Genomic DNA, 12,886 nt, shown 5'->3' with positions numbered 1-12,886 from the left:
TTATTGGAGATAGGAGTCTCACGGTCTCTCCTGCCCGGGCTGGCTTTGAACCGCGATCCTCAGATCTCAGCCTCCTGAGTAGCTAGGATTATAGGTGTGAGCCACCAGCGCCCGGCTTGTGGGTTTTTTTGTTGTTGTTGTTTGTTTTTAAGGTTCTTGCTATGTAGCCTGAGCAGGCTTGGAACTCTACATCCCCCTGTCTCTGCCTTCTCAGTGTTGCAGTTATAGGTGTGAGCTCCTCCACTGGGTTTTAGTACCTGGGTCTTTACTGCAGGGTCTCTGCTGGAGATTTCTCTTCTAGCCCTGTCTGAATTCAGACACCATTCTTGAGATCAACTGCCTGACCAGATCGTTTGTCAGTGGTGTGTAGAAGAGATCTCGGTTTCTCCTGGAAACTTCCTAAGAGGGACCTGAAGGTGGGGAAGGGACCTTGCCCTTTCCCAGGAGATAACATAAGGCCCCAAGACTGGAATAACTAGAATACTTCTTAAGACTGGAATATTCTCCCACATCAGAGGGGATCAGAGATCCCTGTGTGTCTCACAGTTGGTCGGTGCCTGGGGTCACCTGGGTTTTTACGTTAATCTAGGGTCTTGCCCTAGCATTGGCTCTTAGGGGAGGGAGAGCTGGCATCAGTGATTTGCAGTGAAGCAGCAGAACGCCCAGAAAACTTGTCAGAGTTTTCTTAGGGCGAGGGAAGGCTATAGAGTCTGAGACTCCCTTTTCCTGGCGTGTCCAGGGTCCAGGTCAAACAGCATATGGTCACGGTAACCTTTCATGCCAGCCCTCCCTCTCCCAGGGGATTCCCAGGCGGAGCCGGTGGCACGAGGGTTTCCCCAATCTCGTAGGCAAAACCCGATTGGCTCTGCCCTGGGGGCGGGGCTCCCAAAACTTAAGTGAGACTCTGGAGAGAGAGACGATTGACTCCTACTGCTACTTGGTTTGGGAGGTGCCATGGGACAACTGATCGCCAAGCTGATGGGCATCTTCGGGAACCAGGGTAAGGGGTGCACAGGGCACCTCGTGATCTCTTTGATTTCGTTGTCTCCTGGGGCTCCCCGGTTTAGGGTCGTTAAGGCAGGGGTGCTGGGGATCCTTGAACTCCTAGAGTCCTATGTGGGAGTTCTTCTCTTGGTGGGGTAGGGTGGGGGTCTCGATCCTTGTGCCAGCCCTGTCCTCGGGTCCCCGCGCTTCCATGTGCCAGGGTGCCGGGCTAGAAAAGCCTCCTTCTTCCCCAACTAAACGGCGCTGGGCTGGTGGATCACTGCCGGATTTCCGCAATTGTGACTTAGGGTTTGTCTCTTTCCCACGACCCCTTGGTAAGCCCAGAGCCTCCCAGACTCACCCCCTCTGCCCCCCGCCCCAGTCCCTTTTCTCGAAATGTGGTGGTAGGGGGACTCTCTTATCCGCTGACCCAGGGCAGCATAGGTGGGAAGTAGAAAGTGGTGAGGTGGGCAGAGACCCCCCCCCCCCGAACACTAGGGAGGAGGGATGAGCCCTTAGTTAATCATCGGGTTTGAATATGACCCTGCCTTTACCCTCGGATGCCTCCAGAACACAAAGTCATCATCCTCGGGCTGGACAATGCAGGAAAGACCACCATTCTCTATCAGTTGTAAGTGTCTGGGGTGGGGAGGGAGGGGGCGGGGCGGAGAGGGCGCGGGGAGAGGGGCGGGGCCTCCCAGTAGACTGACAGGCACTTGGGCCAATCGCCAAAGCCCTCCCCTTGGTTCTGTAGCCACCGGGAGGGAAGGGTGATGGGAATGAGGATGAGGTTCCTGGCGTCGTGGCCGTCGGCCTGGCATTCGCACCCTGCAGCTGTGGGCAGCTCCAGATGCCACGGCCTCCGCCCTCCACCCTGGGCCACGCGCACACCCTGTTACAATCTGGGCAGGTCCTGACACCGGCCTCCTTTCCCGCACCTTGCACAGGTTAACTTGGGTCTCCAGCCTCCACCCCAGCTCCCGGGGGAGGGTTCACCCTGCAGACCCCAGTCCAGCAGAGCTGCACACGTGCTCAGGGCTGCGCTGCTGGGCTCGCGCTCACGATGGCCTCTCTCCCAAGGAGCTTGTACTTTGTGGAGCTAGAACAAAGACTTTCCTGAAAAAAGCAGTATGTGTAAATGTTATTTATTTATTTTGTCAGTCGTGGGGCTTGAACTCTGGGCCTGGGCGCTGTCCCTCAGCTCTTCAGCTCAAGGCTAGCGCTCTACCACTTGAGCCACAGCACCACTTCCGGTTTTTTTCCCCTGCTTATAGAGGTGCTGAGGAATCGAACCCAGGGTCTCATGCATGCGAGGCAAGCTCTACTACTGAGCCACCTTCCTGACCCCTGGGTAAATATTTTTGAAAAATCTAAAAGTTGCTGGGGGGAGGGTGTCAAGTGGTAGAGCTCCTGCCTGGCAAGCGTGAGGTCCTGAGTTCAAAATCCAGGATGGCCAAAAAATAAGATTAGAGCTGAAAAAATCCAAGCAGTGCAGAGTAAATGTCCCTGTCACTCCCAGATTTTCTCCTCATCCTAACCAACATTATAAGCTTTGAAAAGCATTCGTTTTGTATGTATGTGCTTCTGGGGCTGGAACTCAGGGCTTGAACATTGTCCCTTAGCTTTTCTACTCAAGGCTGGTGCTCTACCATTTGAGCCACAGCTCTACTCCTGACTTTTTGCTGGTTAATTTGAAATAAGAGTCTCATGGACTTTGCTACCTGGGTGGCTCAGGGAGTCTGTGTGGCTGAAGCAGTGGCCTCATATCTCAGTCTCCTGAGTAGCTACAGTTACAGACATGAGGCACCAGTGCCCAGCTCACAAGCAATCTTCACATACATGTGCGTCTATTCCATGTCACTGGGAGTGGGGCATTTGTCTTATGGCACTTACTTAGATCTTTTTCCCAAGCCCATGCAACTCCAAGTGTGGTCCACAGACCAGAAGCAAGGACAGCATCTAAGAGCTTGTAAGAAATGCAAAAAACCCTGGGTACTGTGAGTGATGGCTCATATGTGCCATCCCAGCCCTTGGGAAGCAGAGGCCAGAGGATCTATAGTTCTAGGCCAGTGTGGGCTGCAGAGTAAGAACTTACCTCACTGCAGCTCAGCATGTTGAATCAAAAACCTGCATTTTTACAAGGCTTTCCCATGATTCAACTACATATGAAAATTTGAGATTGCCCTAAAGACTTTCCCTTCTGTGGCATCCAAGCCTGCTCACTACTTGATCTCACTTCTGCCTTCATTTTCCCTAGGTCAACCCTTGTCCCAGCTTCCCCAGCAGGTGCTTGGTTAAGCTTGTTTGAGTTGTTCTGACTTAGACTAGGCTATGCATTTTGGGAATAAGAGATGGGGGTGGGGGGTCAGAGCTGGAAGTAGGCTGGGCTGATTCTTCTCCTGCCTCTCTAGCCTGACTAATGAGGCGGTTCACACGTGTCCCACCATCGGTAGCAACATGGAAGAGATTGTTGTTCAGAAGACCCACTTCCTCATGTGGGATATTGGGGGGCAGGAGGCTCTGCGCTCCAGCTGGAACGTCTATTATGCCAACACAGAGGTGAGGAGGACACCAGGTCTGTGGGGGATCTCCAAGGCAGCTGTGTGATGTTAGCTTGCCCTCTTACCCTCTCTGAATATCCGTTCTGCCTATGAAGTCAGGGCTTAAGAACTTCTCCAAGTCATGATGGAAATTAAATAACAACAGAACAATTGCTAATGCATGTGTGCCAGTACGTAACATAGTGCAGTATCTATCAACATGTTTTTGAATCCTAGGTGGGGCATGATGGTGCGTATCTGTATCCCAGCTAGTTGGGAGGCTGAAGCTGAAGGATTATGAGTTCTAGGCCAGCCTGATAACTTTGTCTGCTTCTAGAAGTTTTCTATTTGATATTCTGCATGGCAGAGGCCCTTTGTCTCCGTGGCAGAAGTCAAACTCCACGGTTTAATTCTTGGAGTGGGACAAAGCACTTTGAATTCCAGCACTGTTACTCACAAGCTATGTGGCTCAGGGCAAGTTCATCTCACTGGGCCTTGTCTTGTCTATAAAATGGGAGTCATAATAATAACGATTCCCCATGGTGATCATGAGGCCTAAATGGATCCAGGAATCTCCAGGGCTTAGCACCACCCACTGTGTACATCAGGTATGTGTATTCTGTCTGCACAGAAAGGCAGATAAAAGAGAACCAGGCTGTACAGTTCCTTTCCTGTGGGGCTGGAAGAGGCCAGTGGGCAGCACTGTGGATAGAAATCTGTTCCCCAAAAAGAAAGCCTCACCACTCATGGCTTTCCTCTGCTGGCCAGTTTATCATCCTCGTGATTGACAGCTCAGATCGGGATCGGTTGCTGACTACTCGAGAGGAGCTGTATAAGATGCTGGCCCATGAGGTAAGGAGAAGGCTCAGTGGGTCTAGCTGTGTGTCCTTAGTCCAATCACATAGCCTCTCTGAGCTTTGTTCCCAATGCCCTAGGCTGACAGCATCTCTCTCATCTGTCCCAGATGAAAGATTGCAGAGCCCTCAACACAGTGATCACAGAAGCCAGAGTTGCTTTGTTTTGGGGCTGAACTCAGGGCCTGGGCGCTGTCCCTGAGCTCTTTCGCTCAAAGCTAGCGTTCTACCACTTTGAGCCACTCTGCTCGCTTCCAGTTTTCAAGTGGTTAATTGGAGATAAGAGTCTTACAGACTTTCCTGCTCAGGCTGGCTTTGAACCATGATCCTCAGATCTCAGCCTCCTGAGTCGCTAGGGTTACAGGCGTGAGCCACCAGTGCCTGGTCGCACTTCTTACTGTGGGGATCTGGGCAGGGTGCTTCTTCTCTGTCTCTGTCTCTGTATCTCTGTCTCTGTCTGTCTGTCTCTCTCTGTCTCTGTCTCTCTCTCTCTTGCTCTCTTTCTGCTGTTACCAGGGCTTGAAGTCAGGGATAGAGGACTTTCTCTTAGCTTTTTCACTGGTGTTCTACCATTTGAGCCATAGTTCCACTTCCAGTTTTGTGGTGGTTCATTCAATATAAAAGTCTCATGGAGTTTTCTTCCTGGACTGACTTTGAACTGCGCTCCTCAGATCTCAGCCTCCTGAGTAGCTAGGATTACAGGCATGAGCCACCAGTGCCTGGACTTGACTAGGGCTTTTCTGTCTACAGGCACTTCGAGATGCTTCAGTCCTGATCTTTGCCAACAAGCAGGATGTGAAGGACTCCATGACCACGGCAGAGATCTCCCAGTTCCTCTCTCTCAGCGCCATCAAAGATCACCCATGGCACATCCAAGGCTGCTGTGCTCTGACGGGGGAAGGGTCAGTGGCAACCCCCTCCTGCAGAACCTGGACCATGCGTGGGATGATGGACCACAAGATCTTGTCCTCTGTCATTCCTCCTGTCAGAATTTGGTTCCCTATTGGCTCTGGCCTCAGTCAGATGAGCACTTGTCCACAGCCTGGGTGCTGTGGGTGCTCTGTGGGCAGGGCAGAGTCTCTGCTGCCTGGGGGCTGTTAATAGCAAGAGGTAGTATTCCCCAGAGGAACCGTCATTTTAGTAACCAGGAAGTGTTGAGAAGGAAGTGAAACTGGGTAAGAATGATGGGAGGCGGGCAGGGACTGGTCTGATTGGATCCTGGTGGGCAGCAATAACATTTCCCAGGAGGTTGCCCTTGAGCCAACACCTCAACAAAGCAAAGAGGTGATCATGGAAAGGCTCAAGGGACAAACCTTCCAGTCGAAGGCATTGACTCTTCTGGACTTTTTGATCTGCCATCCCTACAGCTTCTGCAGAGAGTAGATGGTGGCACTGCTTTGTCAAATCTTTCTGAGTACTGGAGAAACAGCAGTGAACAAGCAGACACATAGCCCTGCCTCTTGAGATACACAATCCCAGCACACCTGTAATCTCAGCACTTGAGAGATGGAGGCCGGAGGACCCCAGGCTTTACCACTGAGCTGGGGATTTTGCATTTTTAATAAGATGGCAGAGGGAAGCTGCTGAGAAGGAAACTATTTTTCCAATTCCCAGAATAATACCTGGCACACAGTAGTTGTTCAAGAAATGAGGTCACTTACTCTGTGTAGCAAGTCAGAGGAGCAGAGTAGTATAAAACCCAGCAAATACTTTCAGGGTATGAATGAGTTGGGCTACCCCAAAAGTACATTCCTTTGGTTTTGGACAGTTCCCTTTTCTCGGACCTCTTGAATAGAATGGTAGCAAGCTAGGAACCCAGTGTTTTCTTTTCTTTCTTTCTGGCTCCAAATTGGAAAGCCTGCTGCCTCAGCCTCCTGAAACTTGGCTGCCAGTATCACCCCCAGAGTCCTTTTTTGAAGAAGAGGCATTAGGCAAGTTAGTCCAAGGAACCACAGATTTCCTTTTTGTGCCTGTCCTGAGGCTTGAACTCAAGGCCTGGGTGCTGTCCTTGAGCTCTTTTGCTCAAGGCTAGTGCTCTACCACCTTGAACCAAAGTGCCACTTTTGGTTTTCTGGTGGTTAGTTGAATAAAGGTCTCATGGATTTTCCTGCCCACGCTGTCTTTGAACCATGATCCTCAGATCTCAGCCTCTTGAGTAGCTAGGATTACAGGTATGAGCCACCAGTGCCTGATGGATTTCTTTCTTTCCTTCTTCCTTTCTTTCTTCCTTCCTTCCTTCTTTCTCAGTTGTGGGGCTTGAATTCTGGGCCTGGGCACTGTCCCTGAACTCTTGCTCAAGGCTATTGCTCTACCACTTGAACCACAGCACCACCTCCGGTTTTCTGGTGGTTTATTGGAGATAAGAGTCTAAAGGACTTTCCTGCCCGGGCTGGCTTTGAACCATGATCCTCAGACTTAGCCTCCTGAATAGCTAGGATTACAGGTATAAGCCCTTGGCCCCTGGCTAATGAACCACAGATTTCTGATAGTATATTTTCCCCTCTCTGTTAAGAAGGCCCTCCCTTCCCCCAACCTATAGTCAGTTTGGTCCAACCAGTATTTCCTAAGTACTCCCCACAAGCCAGGGCCTAGAGATGACGCATTCCATCTTGCTTTGAGCTTGTTTACTCTTTCATGGGAGAAGTTCCTTGTGAAGCTTCTTCCCTGGCATTTGAAGTCATCCTGCACTGTCCCTAGTGACAACAGCTGGGACAGAGACCCAGGCTTGCCCAGAGGGACCCAGCAAGGTGAGACTCCAGTTTGCTTCCTCAGAGGAACCTTCCCTGACTCCCAGAGGCCCTAGGACATCTCCTTCACAATCACTGAAGCATAGTTTGTGGATTTACTACTTGGAGCACTAGCTTGACACCCATGCCTCTGCTAGCCAGTAAACATCAGAGAATGTGATTGCTTTATGTCAGAAATCTCTGCCCCTGACCGGCACAGGTGACTCACGCCTGTGATCCTAGCTACTTAGGAGGCTGAGACGTGAAGATCACAGTTCAAAGCCAGCCCAGGCGGGAAAGTCTGTAAGACTCTTATCTCCAATTAACCACCAGAAAACTGGAAGTGGCGCTGTGGTTCAAGTGGTAGAGTCTTAGCCTTGAGCTGAAGAGCTGAGGGCCAGCGCCCAGGCCCAGAGTTCAAGCCCCACGACCCCCCACCCACCCCCAAAAAAGAAATTTCTGCCCCTGACCCAGATAGTACTTGATATATTATAAGAACTCAGGTCAGTTGCCTTTGGATATTAAATGACCGCATGTCACCTTGGCTGCTCCCTTAGTCTGCTCCAGCCAAGGCCTTAGCCTTCAAGGCCATCACCTTACAGAAGTGCTAATCCCCTGCCCCTTTTTCCCTCCCTCAGGCTGCCTGCCCGGCTCCAGTGGATGCAGTCTCAGGCCTCTGCTAAATGATGGCCCAGCCCCGGGCCCACTGGAAACTATGGGCATTCTGCACAGTTCAGTGTGGATGAGAAACCCAAGTGACTTTTGTGCTTTTCTCTGATTCACTGGTGGTTGCCGAGCAGCTATGGACAGTTGTCACTGCCAACTGCCACAGAGGAGCGAGTCCACAGACCCTAAGTTGCTCTGGCAAAGTTGTCATCCATTCTACAACCTCAGTGTTCTGGAGACCCCAGGGGAGCTGCGGGGTGTGTTGGGGAATGGGGAAGTGCAGCCCAGCACCCAGACAGGGAGGCACCTTTCACACCCTTTCACCCTTGCCTCTGTGGTGCTTACTCTGATCAAAGGGCTTGAGCTTCGAGCTGCCAGGTGCTATCCCTTCCCTTCCAGGGTCCTTCCCTGAGAACCCCACTCCTCCCAAGGGTTCCAGCTTCCTATGGGGACTATTTATTTTGTTTGTCTTTGCACATTGCATTAGGATTTTTTTTTAAGATGCGAATGTAGTAATAAATATCGTTGAAAATTGTTCATCTTTTCTACCTGACTGTTCCTCAAACTGACTTGGTCTTTAAAGCTCTCAGAATATGGGGGGTGGGGGGAGGGGAAGGGGAGGCTGCTGCAAAGGATCATGTGGCCAGGGGGCGGGCTTAGGTGCTTTAAGCTGAAGGGCATTCCTGATAACATGAAGTTTATACTCAAGGAATCTTCAGATCAAAAGCGCAGGGAAGATTAGATAACGCTACACCCTCATCCTACCAAAGTGTATTCAAAGGGAGCCGTGTCACCACCGCGGGGGTATAGCTCAGTGGTAGAGCATTTGACTGCAGATCAAGAGGTCCCCGGTTCAAATCCGGGTGCCCCCTCTACGGTTATACTTTTTAATGTTTTGTGTGAGTATCCCTGGCCACGCTTAGATGTCGTCAGGCAAATCGGAGCGGAGTAAGCCTGGGGCCCACTCACTCTTCTACGCGTGGGTACGGGTGGGTGGGACTTCCATCCCCGCGCTGGCCATCGCTCGGTCTGTGTACCTCCAACGGGGCACGGCCGGGAGGTCGCGCCGAACAACCCCTTCGTGGAATGACAGGTGTCGCCTGTGCACCCCGAGTGCGGGTCACCCCCTGCTCCCCCTCAAAGGCAAGCCTAAGTTTCCAGGAGCCTGGAACGGCCTAAGAAAGGAAAGGGGAGGCGGGAGAGGCTGCCCGAGCTTGTGCAAGGGAGAACGGGACGCCGAGGAGCAGGGGACTCGGCGAGTCGGGGAAGCGCCCTGGAAAGGGTTCCGGAGACCCGCACACTCTCTAATTCCATTTTCCTCCCATCGTCACTAAGAATCTTTAGCTCAGAGCGTTGGGAATCGCGTCCGGTTTCCAAGCGAGCGATCTCGATGGATCTAGTCGGTTTCTTGAAAATCTCCGAGACTATTTCCCTGCTTTTGGTAGGGACGCACTGCGCCTGCGCAGGCGTAGTACTAAGGAACTACCAGCGCCCGGCCACCGGCAGAGGGGGTATAGCTCAGTGGTAGAGCATTTGACTGCAGATCAAGAGGTCCCCGGTTCAAATCCGGGTGCCCCCTTCCCTTTCTATTTTCTTCTCTTGAAACTGGGAATTTCTAGAGTGGTGCTTGTAAATATATGCACCACCTGCGTTCGTGTCAGAAATGCAGATTCCCCGGCCTTGGCCCAGACCTAGTGAATTCGATACACGGGTATGAAACGCATTTCCTAGAAACCTGGAAATAGGTTTTAATAAACGCCCCAGGTGACTCTGACGATGCTCGAGTGCTACACATTTCAAACTCGTGCAAGTCATTTGCTCTCAACGATTTCCAAGTTGCAAACAATAACTCTGAGCCCCACTTACATCTTATAAGATGGACCTCGGACACGCCAGGCTCGGAGATTCTGTAGGGATCTGAAAGTCCATCCTGGGCTCTCTCCCCTCCAACGAGGTGCGAGGCGGGGGCGAGCGCTGGAGGTGGGCACCGCGCCGGCGCAGGCCGGGGACCGAGGATCTGGCAGGAGGGTAAGGGGCAGCGGGGGAACGTGGGGAGACTCGGGGCGCGCGCGGGGGAAAGGGGCGATTCACCTCAAAACGCCGAGCTTGCGGCTCACCACGTGTCCACTGGAGGGCAGTCAGAAGCCACCGCTGCAAACCGAGCCCATTTGATCTCTGGGAGTCGGTCAAGTTGGGCTTTAAGTTAGACATCCAGCCCTACCTTAACAGTCCCAGAGTTCCGAGGATCGGAGGTTTAGGGCTGGAGGAGGGCGGCCTCCCGGGACCCTGGGTCCTGAGGAAGGGGGAACTGGGATTCGGGGGGGGGGCTTTGCTTCCTTCCTCAGGCCTTCTTTTTGACCTCGGTGATAGGCAATTTGCTTCTTCCAGCTTACACTGTCCCTCCCCTCTCCCCACCCGGCCCCCTCCTTCCGAGGACATCCACCCCCCCCAGGAAGTCCAGCACCCACATTCTTCCTATGGCGATCGTGAAGGTCCCCAGGCCTGGGGCCCCTCCCCGCCCACGCCGGCGCCCCCAGCTCCTGGCTTTTCCCACGAAGTAGGTCGGAGGCGCCTCCGCGTCCTGACCTGATTGCCTGCCGTCTATTAAATCTCCTAAGTTGCGGGTATTTTTATTCTGTCCTGGAAGCGAAAAGAAAAAAAAAAGACACTGTGTCCCCAGAGCCGGGTGGTGACCGGGGGTGCGAGGGGAGGGGCCCGTGCAATTTCAGAGTGTGTGTGTGGGATCCAGACCCCGGCACCCCCTAGGTTGCCGTGCTGGGGGTGGGATGGGGTCTCGAAGGAGTTTGGGAGGGGAGTGGAATCGGGCCGCTGTGGGGGTACAGCTGGGGGTCCTGGCGGTGGGGTCGTTTCGGGGCGTGTCTAACATCGCAGCCCCTCCGAACTCCGAGGGTCCGCTCAGAGAGTCGCGCTGCCTGGAGGAGGGGGCGCTGGGGTTGGGGGGGGCTCCCTCTGGGCCTTCCTCCTGCGTTCCCTGGGGAGCGGGGGAGGGGCGCAGGACCCTCATGGACAGCGCGGGGGGGGGGGGAGGCAGCTCTGGAGGACAGGGAGGAAACCCAGGCCGAGGGTCCCCAGCCCAGTCCCTCGCCACCCTCCTCCCCGCCCTGCCTCGGAGCCCCGGGGAGGCGGGGAAGTCGGGGCGCCCGCCCGGCCCCGCCTCCCTCCTCTCCCCCCTGCGTGGCTCGCGCTCCGGCTCCCCAGGCCGCAGCGCCGCAGCTCCGCTTGCTCCGTGCGCCCCGCGCTCTGTGCGCCCCTGCCCGGCCCGGTCCCCTCCCCAGCGACGGGCCGGGGGCGAGCCCGGTGCCCACCATGCGGGGTGATCTCTGGTTCCTGGTGCTGGTGCTCAGGGGGGCGGCCAGCGCGCTGAACCCCCAGCCCCGAGCAGGTAGGAGACACCGGAACGGCGGGGTGGGCGCAGGCAGGTGCGGACCCGATGGGGAAGTCTGTGGTCCAGGAGGCCTGGGCTGGGGGAGTGAGGAGGAGGGACTCCACTTTCCCAAACACCCGAGGGGTGCAAGGCATCGCATTGGACAGCGACGCCTCCTTACCTCCTTGGAAAGACGCTGGAGGGGGTTCTGTAAGGCTGTGGCCCCCGGGGAAGAGTGGGAACGGTGGGGACCCCCTGGCTGCTCTAGGGGACCAAGCTGAATTAGAACGGAGAGAGTACTAGGGGACCTCCCCCCTCCCTTTCCTTTCCTCTTCTCTGTCCCCAGTCCAGCTGACCCAGGCTGAGTCTGCCTGGGGACCTGCCCTCACCTGCCTCTCCCCCAGCGCAGCCACAGCCGCCTAACTTGCCACTTCAACCCGCGGGGTACAGCAGAGAAGCAGGAAGCTGGGAAGAAGCAACTTGTGCCCCAGCCCCAGCCTCAGTGGTCCCCCGGGTCTCTTGCTCTGTTCTGCCCTAGATTGGGTGTGAGCAGGACTCCCAAGCTATACTTTCTTTGGGGAAGACAGAGATCTATGTCTCCCTGGCCTAGGTGCCCCTCAGGTGAGGGAAGGGGGGGTCTTCATAGGACAAGGGGGGGAAGGTGGGATTTGCCATCAGGGTTGATGGCCTCAGTGTGTAGCTGAGCCTGGGTCCCTGTTGAGAAGGTACATGGGTGTGTGGGGGGGAAGGTGTGAACAGAGGGCAGTGGAAGGAATGTGTTCAGAGGCTGCAGGTGCAGAACTACCAGTTTTCAAGGCACCAGAGACTCTGCTTCTAGGCTTGTTTCATTTGCTGTGCAAAATGTTTTACCTCTCTGGGCTTTCTCCATTTACAAAGCCAGGCTGTAGGCAAAATCATTGACGTGGTTGTGGGATTGATTTGAAGGATCTCTCCCCCCTACCCCTTTTAGGATCACCTTTCCTTCTCAGACATGTATGAGAAGCAAATAATTAGGCAGGGGGGACCCTATTGTAACCAGGAAGGGATTAGACAGGTTAATTTCTGAGATCTTTTGTTGCCCCAGACCGGTTGCTCTTCTGAATTCAGCTGTGTTGGGTTGATGAGGGGTGGAACCTTTGGAGAGGAAAGGGAAGGGAAGGGGAAGAGAAATCAAGCTTCAGGAGGGAGCCAGGCCCAGACCTGGCTGAGCTCTGACTTCTGAGTCAGGGTGAGGTGGTAGATTGAGGAAGGCCAAGAGGAGGAAGGCAGAGATAACCCAGCTGAGTAGAGAACACCTTGTTTTCTCAGCATTGACAGGTTCCACTGTGAAGCATGGACTTTCTCTGCAGCAGGCAAGGTTGAGGTTAGACCTGAGGAAGCTGTAAAGAAGCCAGGGGACAGCTGTCGACTCCCCATCAAGTGCTTTGTGTTGTTTTTCCCCCAGCCAGGCTGGATTTGGGGAGGCAGGGGATGTCATGTGGAATGGGACAGGTTGGGAGATGGTCCCCAGCTGGTCTGGGTTTCTTCAGGAGGGAGCCTGTGTGGTCAGGAAAGAGCAACTGGGCAGCTCCTAGCAGCCTTCACTTCTGGCTCTCTGGGCTGGTGCTAGGGAACTGTGTCTAGGGAACTGTAGCTCCCATGTTTAGGGTCAATGGCACCAATGTCAGGGACCCTCCAGGAACACAAGCCAGTGCCAGCCCTGCTCCCGCATCCTTTTTTGTTTTGGTCCGT

General features: G+C 54.1%; 2 protein-coding genes and 2 non-coding genes across 7 annotated transcripts in view; all 4 read left to right on the top strand.

The window, feature by feature from the left end:
- Positions 1 to 913: 913 nt before the first annotated feature.
- On the top strand, positions 914 to 8,307 carry Arl5c (ADP-ribosylation factor-like 5C). 3 transcript variants are annotated; one of them, XM_013008818.1, is made up of 6 exons: positions 914 to 1,000; positions 1,555 to 1,615; positions 3,396 to 3,543; positions 4,293 to 4,376; positions 5,129 to 5,429; positions 7,743 to 8,307. In XM_013008818.1, exons 1-6 carry the CDS (start codon positions 955 to 957, stop codon positions 7,880 to 7,882), a joined length of 780 nt encoding a protein of 259 aa, XP_012864272.1. In that variant the 5' UTR covers positions 914 to 954; the 3' UTR covers positions 7,883 to 8,307. The 3 variants fall into 3 exon arrangements, with proteins under 3 accessions (XP_012864272.1, XP_012864274.1, XP_012864273.1); XM_013008820.1 differs by having other exon boundaries at positions 5,129 to 5,280; positions 7,743 to 7,892; XM_013008819.1 differs by lacking the exon at positions 4,293 to 4,376.
- A 263-nt stretch (positions 8,308 to 8,570) lies between these two features.
- On the top strand, positions 8,571 to 8,642 carry Trnac-gca. The gene has a single exon. It is a non-coding gene; the product is annotated as a tRNA-Cys (tRNA).
- A 635-nt stretch (positions 8,643 to 9,277) lies between these two features.
- On the top strand, positions 9,278 to 9,349 carry Trnac-gca. Its single transcript has one exon. It is a non-coding gene; the product is annotated as a tRNA-Cys (tRNA).
- A 1,720-nt stretch (positions 9,350 to 11,069) lies between these two features.
- Positions 11,070 to 12,886, top strand: part of Plxdc1 (plexin domain containing 1) — a 55,073-nt gene continuing 53,256 nt past the window's right edge. For both annotated transcript variants that reach the window (XM_013036019.1, XM_013036018.1), the window contains exon 1: positions 11,070 to 11,173. In XM_013036019.1, the coding sequence (XP_012891473.1) occupies positions 11,098 to 11,173 (76 nt within the window). In that variant the 5' untranslated portion in view covers positions 11,070 to 11,097. The remainder of the gene's footprint in view (positions 11,174 to 12,886) is intronic.

This window comes from Dipodomys ordii, unplaced genomic scaffold, assembly GCF_000151885.1.
Source record: "Dipodomys ordii isolate 6190 unplaced genomic scaffold, Dord_2.0 Scaffold7, whole genome shotgun sequence".
In the NCBI taxonomy this organism is placed as follows: domain Eukaryota; kingdom Metazoa; phylum Chordata; class Mammalia; order Rodentia; family Heteromyidae; genus Dipodomys; species Dipodomys ordii.
This window is presented reverse-complemented; position numbering and strand designations above follow the sequence as displayed.

Bases quoted from the DNA above. Each gene is read 5' to 3' on its own strand.
- Arl5c (XM_013008818.1), top strand. From the start codon at position 955: ATGGGACAACTGATCGCCAAGCTGATGGGCATCTTCGGGAACCAGG. The intron at 1,001-1,554 runs GTAAGGGGTGCA...GGATGCCTCCAG, and splicing joins GGGCATCTTCGGGAACCAGG to AACACAAAGTCATCATCCTC. The intron at 4,377-5,128 runs GTAAGGAGAAGG...TTCTGTCTACAG, and splicing joins ATAAGATGCTGGCCCATGAG to GCACTTCGAGATGCTTCAGT.